Below are 21,295 nucleotides of genomic sequence, written 5' to 3'. Positions count from 1 at the left end.
TCTGAAAGATCTCAGTCACAAAAACAACACTTACCTTTGTTCATTTCTGGGAAATCTTTGCAGTTCCTTAGCAACTATGGCCAGGCATTTTGACTTATTCGCATGTACTTGAGTTTGTACACAGCCAAAATGAACAGACTACAAGTTGATATGTGGGTCCCGACCGTCCCAATGTGATCAATGTTCCACGTTCAAAATGCTGGTGGGGAGGGGTACGAACGATTAATTGCCCTCCTTTCCCTTTCCCCACCTTGCCAGCTAGTAGAATCTGGCTGTGTTGATAGATGGCGGGTGAGCAATGTCAAAAGTCGCCCGTAAATGATATTTCAGCCTGGCTCCGATGTTGTATTTCATTTTTTGTGTACACGATGTTTCGCCGTGTGCGCAGGGCTTAGGATCTGTGTGCACATGCACACACGCACAGCTCAGAGGGAACAGTGAATGTAAACCAATGTGTGTTGCTGAGTCTGCAGTCAAAGTTTGAAATAATATACTAGGCCAAATCTACATTAAAATCTTTTCCCAGTATAGCAATGCTGGTTAGAAATGTGTTAATTTTTTACAACATTACTATATGGGCAAAAGCCCTACTGTAGATGTGCTTATACCAGCATAAAAGTGCTTTTGCAGGGATAACTCACTTTCCTCAGGGAGCTGGTATAAACTATACCAGCAAAAGCACTTTTTTTGCCAGCATAAACTTAATCTACAGTAGATGGGTTTGCCAGTATAGTTATGCCCTAAGGGCTAGACCTTTTCTAGTGTAGTCTAGGCTTTAAAAAACTATGAACTTCCCATGTCACTGTTATGGAATGTTGACCCTGAAACGTCACTGAGAGGAACAGGGATTCTTTGCACACAGGGAATTAGGGTGACCAGATGTCCTGATTTTAAAGGGACAGTCCTGATATTTGGGGCTTTTTTCTTATATAAGCTCCTATTACCCCCTACCCCCATCCTGATTTTTCACACTTGCTATCTGGTCACCCTACAGGGAATCTAAATTTTTGTACCAATACAAAGGCAGAAGTTTATTTTGTACTTGGAGGAGGGGAAATATGGGTTAGAAATTCAGATTCTCAGGCTTATTTTATTAAAGTCAAGGCTCATATTAGCTCTAATTTTAAGACTACTGTAGGCCTTGATTTGGAGGCTCATTATCTTTCTCATTCAGAGGGATGCATTCGAAAGGTAAGGCTGCCATGTGACAGATGGGTCACAACAACTTTAGTTCCAAAGGAAAATTATTTGTTAGTTTTTAAAATTTCATTGTGAATGGTTTGGATGCATTTTGCTGCTCATAAAAGCAATGCACTAATGCGTTGTTGAGAGCTCAGCCACTGTACAGATAGTAAATTTTCACATCACCTGCACTAACATAACTCTTCCAATGCAGTTGAAACCTTGAAAGACTTGCTAAACCCATTCTATTCCAGACCTGATTGTCTTTTGAGCAGAAACTTGAAAATTCAGTGACACTGTGAGTCTTAATTTTTGTGATTTGGACAAAATGTCCAGCTGAGACTAGAACAGGAAAATCAAATGACCTAAGCAAGAATTTGAATTCCTGTCTTAAAAAAAGTGCATTAACCTGTTGTGCCACTTACAGTATCTAACACTCACTATTGTTTGTTCAGTGTTATAGACTTCCATTTAGATATCATATAAACGTTTACTTACTTACTTCTAACTCTTTTTCCAAGTTTAACTTACCATCCATCTCCATTGCTTTCAAATTTCTGTCCCAGCATTTCACATTCATATTCATTAAGATGCGCACAGAGCTCAGTTAAAATATCTTTAAATTCCTCCTTGCTTACAAAGCCTGTATGGTAGGGGTCTAGCTCTTCAAACTCTTTCTTGAGATCATCCCACAAATACTCCACCTACAAGAAACAAACCACATAAAATCCTGTAGTGTTTAGGATGTACACCCAATCCTCTAACACTGCAGTATATACTCCTCATGCAGTAACCAGAATGCAGCATCCCTGCTATAATCCTCATGCATCTAGAGGCTTATTTTTTTCCTAAGGAAATGGGATGTGACAGATTCTGGAGGTATAGAGTCAATAGGACAGATTTTCTGCTTTTAGTGACAACTCTGTACATCCAGAATAACTGCATTAACCTCTGTAAGGTTATTTTAGATTTACCAGTGAGGGTAGCCGATAGGTCTTTTGCCCTTGGTGAGATAGGGAAACTGCCTTTCTCTAGCATGCGAAGATTGTTCCAGTGGACTGGGCTGAGGAAATCAATTTGTGATTCAACGGCCATGCAGGTGGTTCAGCAACGTGCTGTGGGGCACAAAGAGCATGACAAGCCACGGAAGGTGTCCCAGTCCCCCACTGCAGCTAAGGAAGTCCCCAGCCATAATGATTCTTTGTACTGTTGGAATCTGGCTTCCACCGCCGAGAGAGTGAGACTGCCCCTGTGCAACGGCTTTCTCACTTAAAAATTTCCTGCACAGGTTTTCTCACAACTCTCATCCCATTAACATGTTATCAAATCTCATCATTATCAGCAGTAGTGACTGGAGAGGTGTGATAGGACAACATGGAGTGGGAAAGATGAACAGCAACATACTCCTGCTCTTGGGTAAATGTGCAGAACACAGTCTGCTCATCACTAACATCATCTTTAGGCAAAATGATAAATATAAAATGACATGGATGCACCCAGGGTACAAACAATGGCACCTGATTGACTATGTTATCACCCGCCAACGAGACATCTGCAATGTCGGTCAGTGGCATGAATGAGAATAAAATCTGTTCCAGTTACATTTCTATTGTTAGCAAATCTACAAATCTAATATTTAAAAGTTCCTCTGAACCTGATGGGTGAAAGCCAAATTCTGCTCTTAGTTACACCTGTGTTTTTGTCCTCCCCTTGGGAAAAAAACATGAATGTAAAGTTTTTTAAAAGTTAAATTTAATTTGAGAGATATATATATAGAGAGGACAAAAATGACAGAGCTGTCATCCAGCCATTTGAGGCGTGAAATGCTCCTGGTCAATTTCTTAACCAAATCATCCTTTCAGTGGGAATAAAAAAAGCAGGGAGCTTTGGAAACTGAGCTTCAGCACCACAGAGTTTCCAACTGATAGGCCCTCTGGCTGGAGAGACATGAGTTGCCCAGATGGAATAACAATTGTCAGGACAACACATTCTTTTTGAATTTAGTGGTGGAGGGCGAGGGCAAACCCATGGATCTGCATGGGAAAGAGGAAAGGCAAAAAAAGGAGGGTACTCCCCCATCCTCACCTATATGACAGCTCAGTGCCTACAGGTGCCAGGCTGTAACATGATCCCAGTCAGCTCCAACCCCCTATTAAGCATATACCATTGTTTCACAATATGGAGAGGGTATTCAAGGAAGGCAGTGGTAACAGGCTCATCAACACCCTGTCTGTGGTTTATGAAAGATGATGCAGAGTCTGGCCATCTCACCACTCCGGCATTTACCACACCCACCATGAATGCAAAGTTAAAAAAAATACATTTGAATGCAAATTCCACATTTCAGTGTGTGGAGGAAATGAAATGGAACCTTTGTGGCCTCAACCATCCCAATCATATTGCTGATTTACTCTGGATAGTACTTGTACAATTTCCAGCTCTTCTCCTTAGCAAGAAAGATCACATAACTTGGGCCTTTGGTCCCACAGTGCTCTGGCACTAAAACAGGGGTGGCCAACCTGAGCCTGAGAAGGAGCCAGAATTTACCAATGTACATTGCTAAAGAGCCACAGTAATACATCAGCTGCCCCCACCCCACTCCCAGCGCCACCCGCCCACCCACAGCCCCACCGATCAGCACCTCCTCCTCCCTCCCCACACCTCCTGATCAGCTGTTTCATGGTGTGCAGGAGGCTCTGGGGGAGAGGGGGAGGAGAGAGGGCATGGCAGGCTCAGGGGAGGGGGCGGGAAGGGGTTGAGTGGGGGAAGGGCCTGTGGCAGAGCCAGGGGTTGAGCAGTCAGCATCCCCGACACATTGGAAAGTTGGCGCCTGTAGCTCCAGCCCCAGAGTTGGTGCCTATACAAGGAGCCGCATATTAACTTCTGAAGAGCCACATGAGGCTCCAGAGCCACAGGTTGGCCACCCCTGCACTAAGAAATAGTGTGAATGGGCAGTCTTCACCCCAGTCCCAACACATACCCCCTAGAGTAGTATCCAATACTCAATCCCAGCTTTACCCCACCATTCCTGGATTTTCTTTATTCTTAACTTAAATACACACAAACAGACTATAGCCCAAGCTTCCTCCTGAGTCGGCTGTTTCTAGAGTTTGACCTCGCAAGACCTCTTGTCCCACCTTTGGCTCTCCTCTTGCCTTGAAAATTGTCCACCTTGTGTTTTCCTAAGTTAAAGGTAATGAAACCTATCTGGTCTGTCTGCCAGCATAAGCCAGCACGGCATCTCTGCATTTCCACGCAGGGACCTGAAATCTGACTTCCCATCACAAATAGATACTGTGCACACAAACACAATCCATTTGCAACCTGTCCCACACAAATATTTTGTTTCCTTTTATTAGAAAAAAAAAGGTTCTGGGCTGTGCTTTCCTTTAAACACATCATAATTCTGTTTGGTTGTTGGGTAGTGTTAATTTTATAATTTTTTCTCAGTACACATAAAACTCAACATCGTGCATTTCAAAGAAAAAAGTTTGCAGAATTCTGATCATGCACGAGATGCCTACTTTGGAATTTAAGTCACAATTTACCAATTTTCTTTATATTTTAAGAATAAAGTAATTACACATACACACTGCTGGAATTTAGTCTCAGCTGGCATTACTTCTTGGAATAGCTTACTTTTGCTCGCACCCTGTCCACCAGTATGTCAGAATCACAGCTGAGCTTTTTAGAACACAGCCTGAAGTTATTGTCCCCTTTTCTGGGTGGACTAATCTTGGCATTGGGGAAACACAAAGAGCTGGGGGAGTATCCAAAGTGTCTCACGAACTCCATGAAGTCAAGGGTATTGTCCTGATTTGTAATTAAAGTTTCCCACAGCCTGCGGATTTCACCTCGAGTTATTTCAGGTTGGATGTCAAACCTTGAATCAAAACATTGAAAGAGACAAATGTAATGACACTACAACAATAGTATAATAACTAGTAAGAGGAAAAGCAGAAAGTTATTCTGTGTACTGGCCAAATCTCAAAGTGCTTACTCAGCAAACTTCCAGTGCGGTCATTGACGCCATTGGGAGTTTTGCTGAGGAAGGACTTCAGCTCTACACTAAGCAATAGCAGAATGGTAAAATGATGAAAGATTGTTATTACTTGCTGGAAAAAACCCTCTTGGCATAGGTGCTGGAACTAGGGGTGCAGAGGATGCTGCAGCACCCCCTGCTTTGAAGTAGTTTCCATTATATACAGGGTTTACAGTTTGGTTCAATGGCTCTCAGCACTCCCACTGTACATTGTTCCAGCACCCCAGGTCCCATCCCAGCTGGTGGAAAGGAGTGTAATTCCATGGAAGTCACCATCAGCCAAGGATCTAGCCCCAAGTCTTCCCAGAAGCCTCAGTAGCCAGTCTTCTTACCGCTTCAAGAGAAGGTACATAGTCTCCTGAGTGAGGCGCCGGGAGTTCATTTCATCTAAATCTTCAAACTCTTTCTCTATTGCTTGGTAGCGTTTATTTAGCAAGCTTTTAATAATCTTGAACAGCTTTGGGGGGGAAAGGAGATAGGTGTGAAGGTTTATAAACAGAGAGACTTTATTTGTAATTATCCTAATACAAATGTCTCCTTGAGTTTTTCTTTCAAACAAGGAGTTCTCTAGTAATTGGTGACTACCGTCTCACAACAGCATGAGTTCGCTATTCCCTCCAGAATTCATAGGAATTATGTTATTAGACAGGATGCAGTCTCCGGACTTTTCCACTGAGCATGGAAACCCAAGTACAATTAAGAGTAACATGAATTTTACAGCTATTCAACTGGGAAATATCTTAACAACTACACAAATACCCACTCCAACTGCTTAACAGCTAGAGCAGGCTGCTATTGAGTGGGAAATCTTGGTTTAAGTGGGACTGTGCATTCTATACCCCTATACACTTGTTACTTTAGTAATTGTCCCATATCTCCAGTTTTGTATCTAATTTTCATGTGTAATAACTTTATGATATCTCTTGGAGAGTTCTAGGTAAATTATGTCTACAGCTTTCCAGCACTAATTATTTTCTCTCTTACTTCCTCATTCATTCTATCAAATTAAAGTGACACAGGGCTCAGTCCAGCAAACATTTACATGAGAATTTATTTCCTTCATTTTATTTATGGACTAGTCCCCTCAACTTCAATTTGTATTATTTTTCTCTGTATTCTGGCTGGCCATGAGTTCCCATACAGATGACTAGTGCCAGGAGCAACAGTATTACAAACTATGGCCCTGATCTTGCAAACATTTACCCCAGTGGTTTTCAACCTTTTTTCATTTGCGGACCATTAAAACATTTCAAATGGACATACGGACCCCTTTGGAAATCTTAGACATAGTCTGTAGACGCCCAGAGGTTCGTGAACCACAGGTTGAAAACTACTGTCTTACACACATATTTAACTTTATGCACATGAGTTGCTTAATTTTATTCATGAGAATATTCATAAGTGTTTATAGGATCAGGGGTTAACAGGATGCACAGTGGCTGTGTCTTGATCAGTGAGTCTGTGGTAAAATGTGGACCACAACCTCTGACTTTTCCCCCTACCCCACAACACCATTTCAATGTGCAGAGGAGGTTCTGTAGAATGTCTGCTCTTATTATTATTTATATAGTACCATAGCTGTGTATGGCATTTTACAGGCAAATAAGATGGGGCCTACATTTTGCTCTCATTTGCATGGCTATAAATCCAGGTGTACACTACTGATTCCAGTGAAATTACTCCAGGATTTATACCTCTGCATCTCGAGCACATTTTGGCCCATTCGAAATGGCAGCTCTGTGTAGGCACACATGCATTCCTGTGTGGGTAACTGAGTCTATTGTCACCACCATAAAGACAGGATGGAAGAAACTTGCCCACACTGCCCAGTCTGCAGTGAAACTAGGGAGGACCTAAGGACAAAACACTGGGTTTCATAAACCCAGTGAGGAGGCTAGATTATGCCTCTGAAGTTGGGACAACTAGGACAGGTGGTTCTTGGCTACCATCCAGAATACAGTTCATAGGCTTCTTGCAGAATTTTGATCAAGAAGGGGTCAGATCAGGATAAGCATCAGTTAATTATTGACTTCTTGAGGGCCCTTCCAGCCCTACGTTTCTATGATTCTATAGGGTGCTCTTCAGAAAAGAAAAGAAAAAAAAAGTAGGGTTACAATAACGGGTTGTGTGTGTGTTGCCTGTACCTGCCTTGGAGTTCTTCCACAGGTGTATTTCACTTTCTGGTTAGGGATATTTTCTTTCTGTTTCTGCCCATCTTTGTCTTCGTTAGGCTCACACATAGAATTTATTACAGATTTCTCGTCAAAGAGACTAGGCAACCCTCTGCTGAAAGAGAAGACTGTTTATTTAGCCTGCCTCTTGCCCTATCATCCACTGGTGTCTTACAAGAAAGTTAATCCTAGTGACAAGGGGGCAGGCAGGCCAATGTGTCAAAATCCAGGAAAATGTCCAACGAGGGGGAGCCAGCACAACTATTTCACAGTGCTACCCGCCTATATGGCTTCATGCTATGTTGTTCTTAAAGGGGTAAATATAAGCATTGCATTGCTGTATATTTCATTGTATGGTTTTCATGGATAATACAGTTGGCCAAATGCCAGCCTGATTTACACCACGCATAAGCCCGGGAGAGTGCCTGCTACCCCTGCAGGGCATACACAAGGACAAAGTCCGCATGCAGTGTACCTGGAAGGGGTGGCTTGTGCTTTATACTTTCCCCAGTGGGAGCTCCAGGATGTGTTGTGCATTTAGCCTCACACAGCCACTGCTCTTATCCAAGCACAAGGACTGTATGTGGGCTTGGCCCCTGTGCTGGGATCAATGGGGCAGGGCACAATCTAACCCAGACTAGGTGTATTTTCAAAGTGAGGTGCAGGATTTTAGCCATGCAAATCCCCTTGGCTTTAACAGGAGTTGCGTGACTAAAACTTAGATACAAAAAGCTTTCAGAAAAATAAATCCCAAAGTGAAAAATGCTGAGAGTCGAGACAGAACCTCCACCAGTGAGTGGCAACCCGTCCTGACTTTCTAACTGTGCAGTGTCACCTTCACCGAGTGCATTTCTCGAAATGTGTGTCATATACCACATAGCAGGCTGTAAAATAGATTTTAAAAACATCAAGGTTCTCAAAACAGTTTAGAACACAGAGATATAGGCAACCTACATGGTGGGCACAGCTACACCAGCAGGGTTAAAGGGGAGACAGTCCAAATCCATCCAAGACCTGAAAATCTTGACATACGTAAACTCTACATGCATTAGATAAAGAGGCCAGAAAGAAAGGTGCCCCCTAATGAGTTTTTTTTGCGCTTGGGTGAGCGAAAGGGCTGCTTCAGGAGGCTAATAACTGAAAACCTTCCAGGCTTTTGTCCGGAGAAATGGCAGGCACTTTCCATCCCTTTGAAAAAAAGAAGGCCTTTCGGAGTCTTCACGAGAGATGTGGATTTTAGGGGCGACCTTAGGTCATACAGAACTAATCAAGCGAAAACAATAAGAAAATTAGCCTGACAGTCAGCAAGTATCTGAGGACTTTATCAAAAAGAATTAGGAATGGACAAATTCACTGGGAGCAAAGGATCAAATCTGCAAGGTGGCATTGTGTGGTGGGATTAAATTATTTATTCATTGTTAATTTATTTATTTATGTATGTGCAAATGACCTCGCTGCTGCAGGTGCTGAGGAGTTTCTGAAAAGGCCCAGTTTTAGAGCCAAGGCTAGAATATTGGTCCATTTAACTCATTCTTTTCCTTAAGGCGATCAAACAGTGACTTTTATCTAGGAGATAGAGGAGGAAAAACCATATGTGTACTTGGAATGATGCGGCGTCTGAGCAGCACTAAGTACCCAAGTATTTCAGTCTCATTCAAGAACGCTGGGGGAGGTTCCGTGCAGTTTAATGTCCAGCAAATTAGCAAATGAATGCTTATGTCAATATGTGAAAAATCCCTAGTTGATTTAAACCGATAAAAAGCCTCTTGGGAAATAGAAGAAAATGCAGGCTTTTTCTTTTTTCAAAAAAAAGAAAGAGAAACAGTACTTAATAAGTTTTACTGAAACTTACAATAGTTGCAGGAAACAACAGTTGTTTACATGGATGCTTATATATGCATGAAATATTTCCAGTGCTGCCATTAGAAGAAATATAAGAAGCCTTTGCCAGCCACTCTTCAGATCACGTTTACTATTTGGAAGAAAACAGCTACAATCTGTGAAAGCTATAGAGCCAGCTCAGATACCATCCTTGCTACCCCTCTCTTAAAGGCACAGGAGGTCTAAAGACTTGAAGCAGGTCAGTCTTTATATTCCACCCTGCCTCCTGTAAGTTGAAACCTGAAGATGTAATAGATAGGAATCTTATTTTTCTCCAAGTTTAGACAAGTAATAATAAAGGGCGAAAATTGTCATCTCATGTTGCTGTTGACCCAGAAGAGCAAAGTCACAGTGGGGATTCTGTGTAGGACATGACCCTGGGGAAAAAAGGAACACAAGAACTCAGCATGGGGGTTGAAGGCAAGAAGTTACACATATTGAAAACGATAGCATCACATCAGTTAATGCCCTGTGATGGGAAGTCCTGCTGGTTGTGTGTCCTTCTGTAGAGAAATATTTGGAGTTTGAATGTGCCTGGTAAGTAAATCTCTTAATTAAATCCCCCAAGAGTTGAAAGTACTAATAAGAGATGGCTCATCACGGCAAATGTCAATAGCTGGTGTCAGAGTTCGTAAAACTGCACTGCCCAATGAGAACTGAAATCTCACCTGAGTTTAAGCAGAGATGCAGGCTTATAAAGAGCAGCAGTGCATGCAACATATTTGCCTGCTTCTCTCAAAATATTTCCTATGTTTTGGTCATTCTCAGAGCTTTCACCATCATCCCAAAATAAATGTCTCTATGTCAAACTAAGAGGAATAGATGGTAATGAGGCCAGTAAACAGTGTGATATTTTCCCATACTATTAAATATTAAATTTAAGGCTCATGGCCAAAATTTCCAGGACTCACCTGAAAACATTGGGCACCTAAGAGCCCTGCTTATCACTAAAACATTAACTCAACATTTTATTTGAGGGATTGAATTAAATCAGTAAAAATGTCAATAGTCCTATTGCTATTTGTCTTCTGAAACCCTTGCAATCTGTCAAGGAGCCTTCTGAGATGTTACACTATTATATACGCTGTCAGAGTACCGTGCAGTAAATGGTACATTGCAGAACCTGTTGAGCTTGAGCCAGATTTTCTGTAATATGCTTTGATGTGATATTGTGTATAGCAGGATAACTGCTTCTCATTCATCAAACGTATTCTGTTAGAGCAAAATCCTATCCCTTATTTAACAGTCTTTTGTTACCGAAATTTCCACACATTCAACATACAGACTACAGGATTTAGCCATTAATGAACATTAACAACACTCTGCATTGCATCTTAGGAAACTGTCTTGATGTTATAACACGAAATCCTACTGAAATCAATGGGGCTTTGGGGGCCAACTTTTCAAACACAGGTGCCTGTGTTGCACCTCCAAAAAAAGTGCTACACCTACTGCATGTGCAAAAATTCACATTTCTGCATGAAAAATGGCTGCTGCATGAGCCACAGATGCGTGTGAGTGTTTATGTGTACAACTTTGGCCTCCACAAGAGTTGTAATCATTATTACAGGTCACTAATAATAGGTAAAGTTTATTAACCAGCCATATGAAAAGGAGCTATAATACCTACACAGTAGACACTTTTCAAAGGCAAACAAACCCTGCCATGCATTTATTTAGAAGGGTCTATTATACAAAAAGGATTCTCAAGTTCAACCCTAAGCTTCCCTATAGGCTTTAATTCAAGCTGCTAGCAAGTTAAACACCAAGTTGCTGAGTCTTAACTGCTATTTTAACTGAAGTCAGCTAATACAGGTAGCTAACCCATGTTAAGAGCACATCTCTTTTCTGCAGTTTAGACATACCCTAAATTTGCAAAGCTCTGCATAAAATTGGATTAATCACAGAAACAAAATCAGATTCTTACAGCGCAGAAGCCTTATCTAGCAAAAGTCAATTTTGAAATCTAACCTCATTTCCTGCTTCTGCCTGTCATTTATCCGCCAGTAGTAAATATGAACACAAGGCGAGCTATTAGCTCTGCCAACATCATTAGCAAGTTTTGGCTAATGGGTGGTGCAATTAAATTATGGGCTTGAATTCTCTGAGCTGGGCTCAACACAGGACAAGAAGGAGATGGGGTTCAAAGGCAGATTTATGCCATCTTTGCAGCTCCCCAATACTGGAGTCAGCCCCTGGCACAGTATGGAACAAAGGAGTCCCCAGACTTCAGTGGAGTTTTGCCCATTTACACTAGCAAACAGTTCAATAGATGCTTTTCCAGCAACTGCAGATACTGAAGGCCCAGTCAAAGAGATTTTGTAAAATAGTGCTCATGGAACATGCTGATGTCAGTGAGGTTGGAAATTCTGGGATGTTAATTTACCAAAAGGGTCCCCCCCACCTTTAGCTACTCTTGGCAGGTGTAAACACGAGCACTTATTCACACACACTCAGGAGGCTAACATCTGCCCAATACAAGCTTTAGAATTTCACCCACACAACCCACTAATCTCAGTGTGTTTTGCTGGTGACATTCTAATGCATGTGTGGGCTGGTCTTCACTACTGGGGACATCGACGTTGCTGCAATCAATGCAGTGGGTGCCGATTTAGTGGGTCTAGTGAAGACCTGTTAAATCCACGTCAGAGCGCTCTCCGGTCGACCCCAGTACTCCAGCTCCCCAAGAAGAGTAAGGGAAGTCGACCGGAGAGTGTCTCCCATCAAGATGATATAGTAAGACACTGTGGTAAGATGACTAAACTACATCAACTCCAGCTACGTTATTCACATCGCTGAAGTATTATATAGGTTGACTTACCCTACTGTCTTCATTGCGCTGTGTTGATGGGGGACACTCTCCGGTCAACTTCCCTTACTCTTCTCGGGGAGCTGGAGTATGGGGGTCAACTGGAGAGTACTCTGCCATCGATTTAGCGGGCCTTCACTAGACCCGCTAAATTGACACCCGCTGCATCGATTGCAGCAGCGTCGATCTCCCCAGTAGTGGAGACAAGTTCTAAGATTGGGCTCAAAATAGGTGCCCTGTATGGTTCATTACTATTAAACTCCGAATATCCTAGAACTTAATTTTTTGTTTCAATTCTTAATGATCTGTTTCTAGGGGAAGCAGTGTTACCCAGTGGATAAGACACTGGACTTCGATTCAGGAGACCTGGACTTGAGCCACTGACCTGGGTGACCTTTTCTCTGCTTTAGCTTTCACATCTGTGAATGGGGATAATGATATTTACCCCCTTTGTAAAACAATTTGAGATTCACTGATGATAAATGCTAGATAAAAGCTAAGTATTATTTATTTATAATTATTATTTTACATTTTCTATAGGAACAGCATTTGGAAATACAGTGATTGGTTTAAATTCTGGCCTCACAGTGCTTGAAACCAGCCAGAACTCCACAGCCCAGCCCGTCAAAATTTAACAACACTGTACTTTTCTATAACATGAAAGGGAAAAGACAGTACCAGCGGTGATCTGATCCTGGATTTGATATTAACTCACAAGGAAGTGGAACTAGAAGTCATGGGATATTTGGGAATGTTGTACTTGAAGTGAAATTAATTAATCATTGGCAGGTGAATTAATAAAGTCTACACCTTAACTTGTGGCCACTTGTTCCTTCTGATGTATGTGAAAACTGCAAGAGTTAGGCTGAGTGCTGCAAAAACACTTACACACACACTTAACTGTGCACGTGAATATCATATTGTACTATGCACATATGTAAAGTTAAAGCACAGGCTTAAATGTCTGCAGGATTGGGGCCTTAATCTGTAGAAACCAGAAGTCTGTAATAACTAGGTCACAAATATCCTGCTTCTGAGTTCTGATGGGATTGGAAAAAGACTCCAGTTTGCTGATACAGTTTAAGTTAACTGAATTTAGGATAGGGAGAAAGGTTAAGTAGTGGGTTGTCATACTAAGACACTACCATTTTGTAAGACAAACATTAACATAAGGAAAATAAAAGGAGGGTAAATGGGCAAAAGTACTAGCTGCAAGAAGACTGACAGGCATTTCAAAAGGACACAATACTAAGAGCCCAAAGCATAATGAGCTCCCAAGGAAAAATATGGGTAACAAAAGTTAGCAAGGAACTGAAACAGAAAACAGAATTATACAGGAAATGAAAAAAGGTGATCTTGAAAGAAGTAAATAAATCATAGCATACAAGTGATAAAGTAACCAGGACAAACAAGCCTAGGCAATTATGTTATCTTAAAGGAGTTAAAACAAAATAAGGTTCCTCCAAATAAATCCAGAGAAAAAGATAAGTAAGGAAAGAATCAGGAGTGCTATTTAGTAAGAAAGAAGAATAAACAATAAAAATCACTAAAATAGTATAGATACTACCTACTGTTACTCGGTTTTCAACAAAAAGGCTAAAGGTAAAGGGGACATAATGCAAAGGACTGTGGGTGAGGCTCAAGAACACAGGGTTGTTACCAAAGAGATGATGGAAGAATACCTCACAAAACTAAATAGTTATTCCATATACCAATAAGTAAATAACCAAAACTACCCTCCTACATTTGGAGAATGTTCAGATTGCATGATTAGGCACTCAAACAGCCAGGTAGTGACAAAGTTCAGATTGCATGTACAAAACTAAATCATACCTTTGTTTTAATTTAATTTAAGTCTTTAATTTAACAATTATATACCTATTTTTAAAATAATATATTATACATTTTTCTACTACCTTAGCTACATAGGTATTACTCCATGGAATATGGATATTCCATAACAGTGATCAAAAAGGACACAGGAGTCTCAACTAGCAGTAATTGTTATCTTGATAGAATGTCTTTTGGTGCAAACATAAGAACATATACCTGCCTCTGGAGATTTCCATTACTTGCATCTGAAGAAGTGAGGTTCTTACCCACGAAAGCTTATGCTCCCAATACTTCTGTTAGTCTCAAAGGTGCCACAGGACCCTCTGTTGCTTTTAACAGATTCAGACTAACACGGCTACCCCTCTGATATAAGAACATAGCATCTCATGACCACATATGAGTTTTCAAACACTACAGTATCATACACCCTTAGATACAGGGCAGGGGGGTTGATATATTTAACATTTTCATGGTCAGAATAGTCCAATATATCTTTTTTGACTTTGATATTTTGGGCCAGACTTCAGATGCTTTGTGCCACTCTGCCAGTAGAAAGTGGTGTTGAACCGACCCCACCCCCTCCCAACTGCTGGGGTAGGGGTGTGTGACAGAGTGCCAGGAGTGAGTCAGTGAGCCTGCACTCTGATCACTTCAATGCTGATTAGGGCCCCAGGAGAAGCTGATTGGGGGTAATTATCTCATCAGGCTGGTGGGCTGGGTGGGGTAAAAACTAACCCATTCGCCCAGGGCTGATACAGGAAGGAAGGAAGGAAATAGATGCAATCTGAACTGTTACTACCTGACTCTTTGAGTGCCTAATCATACAAGCTGAACATTCTCCAAATATACGAGGGTTGTTTTGGTTATTTACCCGGGGTTCAGCTCTGGGCCTGTCTCTACTAATAAGGGGGCTAGCTGAGCCTTGTCAGAGGCCTCAGAGTAGGGAGACCTCTGTTCCCCTACTGAGAAGGCTTAAAGCTCAGCAAATATTGTAAACAGGGGAGAGCTTGGGAGACTGTGGTGATATTGATGGAGAGAAATTTAAATAAACTTTCACTGAAGGTACACCAGGTGGTGTCTGGGAGGTTATGGGAAGGAAGAAGACGGGGGTGGAGTCGCAACCCTGTTACAGGGTGTAGATGGGAAAAGAGGATTTAGACAGTTTGTGCAGTGTAAGGCAACCTTCAGCACAGAACCAGTACAGAGGAGCATAAGGGGCACCTTTGCACCACTACCCTTCAGCTGTGCCAAGTACTCTTCAAGTTGCATCTGAGGATCTGCCTCTCTGGAAGATAAAATACATACCTTAGAAGAAATATAATAACTTAGTCAGTAGCCAAGTACTGTATGTTTTGTTTTTAATCCAGAAACACAGCCTTCTTTAGGTTCGTTTTAGGGAAAGAAGCAGTGAATCAGAAAGCTAAGACACATGCACAGTGCAGGCTTCCTTTGAAGGACTTTCCTAGCCTTTTTTAAGGAAAGACAGGAAAAAGAAATTCCATAATCAGGAACCATTTGGCTGGACAACACCAGAACCTAAACACCTGAAAAGGTCTGCAGGAGGAAGATTATTCTACAAGGAATCTATTAACCCCTGAAGTCAATGTGTGTTTGTTTGTTTAAAGAATACTCTAGCACAGTCTAAAAGGCACATCAAGGAAATAATTTTTGGAAGGAAGGGTTTATTTGCATCAGACGTTTAACAAAGAGTAATAAGCTAAAAGTAAAATATGATAATGTTCACACTAATCAATAGGAAAATTTGCTTATCACAGTGTATGCATTAGAATAGACTAGGGTGTAAATGGAGATAGCTGACTGTCTCACTGGCTATTGAGATATTGTTGCTGAAGGTACTCAAGCCAGATTACATTAGACAGAGTGGGAATGTGCAATTAAATATCCTGCACAATTCAGAAAGTCACACTACATGACCCAAGAGGCCTTTTCTAGCCCTATCGTCTATGATTTTATGATCACTGGAAGTCATTTTTACATAATACAAGGAGCTAGAGATCACACAGATGGATCTTAGTCACTTTCTCAGACTCAAAAAACTAGAGCGAGATAACAACATAGCAGAAATCAGGTATCACATGCATTCCAGTGACACAGAATGTTCTTTTCTTCTCTATGAAACACTGAAAACCTTGCTAGTGATTCAACATCAAGTTAACAAAACAGTATGAAATGAAAATAAATAAATGAAAACATATTTATTAAAAAGATCTAAACTATCCTCTGATGTTTTGAAACTAAAAAGTGAAAGTGATTAATTTAATGTTCCAAGCCAAGTGGAATTAAAAAAATTAACAGTGTTACTGGTGAAAATTAAATTTGATTTAAAAAAAATTGTCCAGTTGTAATAATCTAAGCATTATCAGTGCAGAGCTAATTAATTGATTTTTAATAACTAGGGACAACTCCTATTCCAAGTTACAAGGGTACCACTGTCAGTGGCTTTCATGGGAGTTGTCCCCATGTAACTGAGAGCAGTTTTTGGCCGATAATATTTATATTTGTCATGCTAACAGCTAAGGGAGTTAGTCACTGGTCTGATGATGCTGAAGGAGTTAAGGCACAGGAAGCCTACAGGGGGGGGCATTGTCTTTCTGTGCAGCCTCCTTGCTGTGCCATACTTGTCTTTATACTTGTTTTCTTCAAGCAAAGCCAGAAAACACAATAATGTTAACAATGGCCCTTTAATTTTTTTGCACCAATTCATAAGCACCCTTTATTTGCTGACACTGGTTAACAGGATGTGGATAGGATCACCAAGCCCTTAGATAGAGGTTAGTGACCAGGCAAATTTCTATACCATGAGAGGCGATTTTTCTTTACCTGGATTATCCATATTTGCTTTAGCCTCTGGTTGGGTTGGTTTATGTTGAGGTAGCTGAGAATGCAGGGAAGTAGGTTATGATTTGTAGGATTATTAGTAGAGAAAGGCCCACACATGAACCATGGGTAAATTATTAACACTCCAAAACTTTGGGTAAACTCAAATCCAAAATCCTATTTTGATAATGGGCTGGACTAAAGCCAGAACATTGGGGTGGTTTGGCTCCAGACCGGAACTTAGTGGCTCAGGTTTATTTCTAGTTTCAGATAATAGAAGGGCAGAGGAAAGGTGTTTGGGGAAGATACACTGGAGAACAGGAGGTTCTGTTGTGTTTCTATTTCTATATCAGACTTGCCTGACACATTTCACCAACCATTCCTAGCGTACTCAGACACTGGCACCCAATGGCTCAGGAAAGCTAGCAGTGCAGGGCAGTTTGGACAGCGGAACACTTGTGTCAGACTGCATGAGTAGAGGTTATTGTGTAAGGTAAGTTTTATTATAGGATGGAAGAGGGAAGTCACTGTTTTTATGTCCTGATCTTCATTTTTAACCTGTTCTCACATTAGTCCTTAGTACATGGCAATAGGCACATGGGACCAGGTTCTCAGATATGCCTGAGCCACACTACGCACACCGGAGGAAAGGGGTTATGAGCTGCTATTTGTCCCCTCCAATCCTCAGGGCAGCCAGGGCCAAAACCAGCCTCTGGCACAAGTTATAGCAGGCTTAGGGCTGATCTAATTTTTGCCAGCTGAAACAGGGTCATTCCACCAGCCCAGACTCATTGGAGCCCCACTCCATCTGGTCACGACCCCTTCAACTCCCAGTTATCTCCCTACTCTGGGGGAGAGAGGTTTGGGGGAGGGGTAGTTGGCATAGAGCCAGTGATGCCAGCTTACTCCACCTAAAAAATCTCCTGTGCAAGGGGAATATCCAGCTGCCCTTCCAGGGCAGCTTTCCAGCTGTTTTGCACTGCAAGATCTGGCCCATTATTTTTAAAGTCTGTGTCTTAGTTAAGATGAAGAGTTTTCAGTTAAATAAAAGATGGAAAATAAAAGTTAACAGCTGAGTGCCCTGGACGGCTGGTGAGAAGGACTCTTGTTCAAAGTTATTCTTAGACACATGATAGCTGGAATCTAAACACTTGGTAATGTCAATGTCAAAAGATTTGGCAGAGGAGAAGGCTGCTGTTCCAACTACAGTACTTTTAATAGATCACCTTACTTAGAAACAGGTCTGGCTGAACTGCATATAATTTCTTTTACTGTTGAACAGACCATTGACCCTCTCACAGAAAAGGTCCTTACAATGCTATTGTACTTCTCCAGAAACTCATCTCACAGATTAAGAACGGGTTGGAAAAACTGTGCTGCTTCTGTTTGAATTAAAAAAAAAGAATTTCAAAAAGAGTTAAATAAAACTAGTCTTACCAAGTTGTGACATCCATTTCCACTTTGCAGGGGAAGTATGTTATTCATGTCTGAAAGAGCTTTATGCTTGTCAGCCTCCATAGCTGTGTGGATCCATTTATAACTCTGGCCAGGGTTTATTCTACAACTGGGAGTGTCAATGATTCATAGATGAATTATAAAAATGTAGTACTAAGATAACAGACCTGATTCTACCTTGCCAAGCCACAACATTTATTAAAGGCCAAGTCAAACCACAGTGTTTTAGTCATCTGGCTGTAGAGGAGATATTGCGCCGCCTGCAGCGAAATGCCCAGAACTTCAGTCTTTCACAATATTTCTTCAAATTTACGAACTAGCTACATGTCTTGTAACTTCAATATCATTGCTTCTCCTATTAAAACTATGCCTCTTTTCCTCTCGGGCAATAACCAGCAGAATTTGATTTCATGGACTGTGATATTTTTGTCTAGACAGAACTCTAGCCATACTTCCCCTTTGCTTCTGCTTTCATTCAGGCAAAAATAAGTGAATCTGAAATTGCTAACTTGGTCAGATCATCAGCAAAAAACTGTTCCTTCTGTGTTCTGTTGCACCTTAAAATAACTTTTACAGGGTCATTGCATAACATTTCCTTACTCTGCAAAAAGAAGTTCATTGCACAGTACAAATAAAATGGAAAAATTGCAATTCAAATTCTTGCTTAAAACTTACTATCAGTTTTTGTTGGGGGGGGGGAGGGGAAAAAGAGAGAGGACGAGGGATAGGATTTGTAATTTATTTACCCAAGAAATCTCTGCTCAAATGCATCATCTGCTTTTCTGTAAGGGCCCTACTTTTCTACCTAGTTTTACAGCTGGTGGGACTGAGGTCAAGTGATATGTCACTCTGTCAGATCACACAGTGAGTCAGGGGCTCTTCCCGGATTAGAACTATTCCACATGGCCTTCTGAAAAGATTTCTAAGAAATGTCAGAGCTGACTGTCTGCTGTTTAAAGCATATGTTTAAAAGTCTTAGACATCTCAGTCAAAGGTATTGTAAATATAGGAACAAAGCTGGTAAACGCTTGACAGTGAAATTTTAATAAAGGTGAAACAGACTCCAGTGCTAAAATAATTAAATGGATCAACACCAGCAATCCCATGGAATTAGGAGGTCTATTTTGGACCTATTTCAAGGCCAGGAAAGGAAGTTTTGAAGGCATCAGTTGTTACTAAAATGGTCAAGGAAGCTATTAGTTCAGTGTAGCTTTGGCAAGGCCTGAGAGCCAAATGGCTGTGAAATTTACTTAAAATCAAAGTACTCTGACTTGTTGGAATCCCTGCCTGCAAGCTTACTTTGGATCCCTCTAATACAACAGGGGGTGATGACTGAAATGGCCATTTTATTATGCACAGTACAGGAAAAAAGGCCTCATCTTCTTATTTCTCTATTAACATCAAAATACTAGAACCTCCCTGGCAGAAACTGCATATGTACACAAACCAGTTGTCTCAGACCAAACCCTCTTTATAAGTGAAGTCCAAAGTTAACACACCCCTTTATATTCTCAGCTGTTTAGAAAGGGAGAAATGTCCCAGCTGTTTAAAAAGAACCTAGCAAAAGGCCATGTATCACTCCAGCCCCACATAAGTCCTATTTAAAGAGTTTTAGTGGGATTTGGTAGTATATGGACCTACTGTTTCACTACACACAGAAGTGAATTTGACCCAAAAAGAAAAAGCTCTTGGCTTAATTCTGTCACTCATCACAAAAACTTGCCAGACTAAGACAAAGTTGTATGTGATTTTTAAGTCTTCCACATTGTGGGCCCAATCCTGAGCAAAGGGCCTCTGCTCTCATTTAACTTGTCTGTCTTTTGCCTTCTTTCATTCCACTCTTTATGCATGGAATGGCTTTCCTGAACTAATCTGTAAAGTCACTCCCATGTCCTACTTCAAATCCCTTTGCTGTGATGCCCCTTTTGCTGCTGTGTTGTATATACAGCACATTGTGTGTGTGTGTGTACACTGTATATGCTGCATATGTACACACAATATAGCTGCAAAGGGGGCATCAGAGCAAGAAGAGATATATCTATATAGTCAGAGAGAGAGAGAGAAATTTTGGAAATATCCAGTTTTACACATAGCTACCTTATCTAACAACAAAATATTATTGCTGTTACCCTCGTACTCCATCCCCTTTTCCTTACTATTCTTACACTAACTTGTTACATCATCTTAAATTGGATTATAAGCACTGGGGCACGGACTGTGTTTTACCAGGAGTTTGTGCAGTACCTAGCACAATGGTGCACAACTCTGGATGTTACGATAATACAAACGTTTAATAATAAACAGCACCTCTCAGAATCAGGTGCTTAATCTGGAAGAAGGAAAGAATGAAAATGTAAACCTATTTTGGTGTGCTGTGCTTACCTCAAAATAGAGACGGTCATGCACAAAAGAATCTTCAGGCATGTTACTGGGCCACTTGATCTATATCAGGGGTGGCCAGCCTGAGAAGGAGCCAGAATTTACCAATGTACATTTCAAAAGAGCCACAGTAATATGTCAGCAGCCCCTACATCAGCATCTCCCCTCCGCTCCCAGAGCCTCCCCCTCCCTCCCAATCAGTTGTTTCGTGGTGTGCAGGAGGCTCGGGGGAGGGGGGAAGGAACGAGGGCATGGCAGGCTAAGGGAAGGAGGTGGGAAGGGGTAGAGTGAGGACAGGGCCTGTGACAGACTCAGGGGTTGAGCAGTGAGCACCCCCCGGTACATTGGAAAGTTGGCGCCTATAGCTCCAGCCCCGGAGTCGGTGCCTAATACAAGAAGCCACATATTAACTTCTGAAGTGCCACATGTGGCTCCGGAGCCACAGGTTGGTCACCCCGGATCTATATTTACTGCAAACACTGTATGCTGAAGACTTTCAAAGACTGAATCCCAGGATAGCCCAGCCAGAGTTGAGGCATGAACTATTTTATATGCACTTGCTCTATCAACAGAGTCAATTCCTAGTGGAATTTTCATCCACTGAGAGCCTGACCTCTTAAATATGGAGATTGATGGGTCCCTCTCTTAGGTGGGAACCTCTCCAGTTATTTATATAACACCGCTTCATTAATGGAGAAGTGACAT

The 21,295-nt window shown here is 41.4% G+C and overlaps 1 protein-coding gene across 1 annotated transcript in view; it reads right to left on the bottom strand.

The window, feature by feature from the left end:
- The window catches only part of LOC128838703 (EF-hand calcium-binding domain-containing protein 6-like), an 85,215-nt gene that overhangs the window by 7,694 nt on the left and 56,226 nt on the right, over positions 1-21,295 (bottom strand). The window contains exons 12-15 of the mRNA XM_054031100.1: positions 7,369-7,510; positions 5,557-5,681; positions 4,822-5,065; positions 1,714-1,886 (exon numbers count right to left, since the gene is read on the bottom strand). Of these exons, the coding sequence (XP_053887075.1) occupies positions 1,714-1,886; positions 4,822-5,065; positions 5,557-5,681; positions 7,369-7,510 (684 nt within the window). The remainder of the gene's footprint in view (positions 1-1,713; positions 1,887-4,821; positions 5,066-5,556; positions 5,682-7,368; positions 7,511-21,295) is intronic.

This window comes from Malaclemys terrapin, chromosome 5, assembly GCF_027887155.1.
Source record: "Malaclemys terrapin pileata isolate rMalTer1 chromosome 5, rMalTer1.hap1, whole genome shotgun sequence".
Classification (NCBI taxonomy): domain Eukaryota; kingdom Metazoa; phylum Chordata; order Testudines; family Emydidae; genus Malaclemys; species Malaclemys terrapin.
This window is presented reverse-complemented; position numbering and strand designations above follow the sequence as displayed.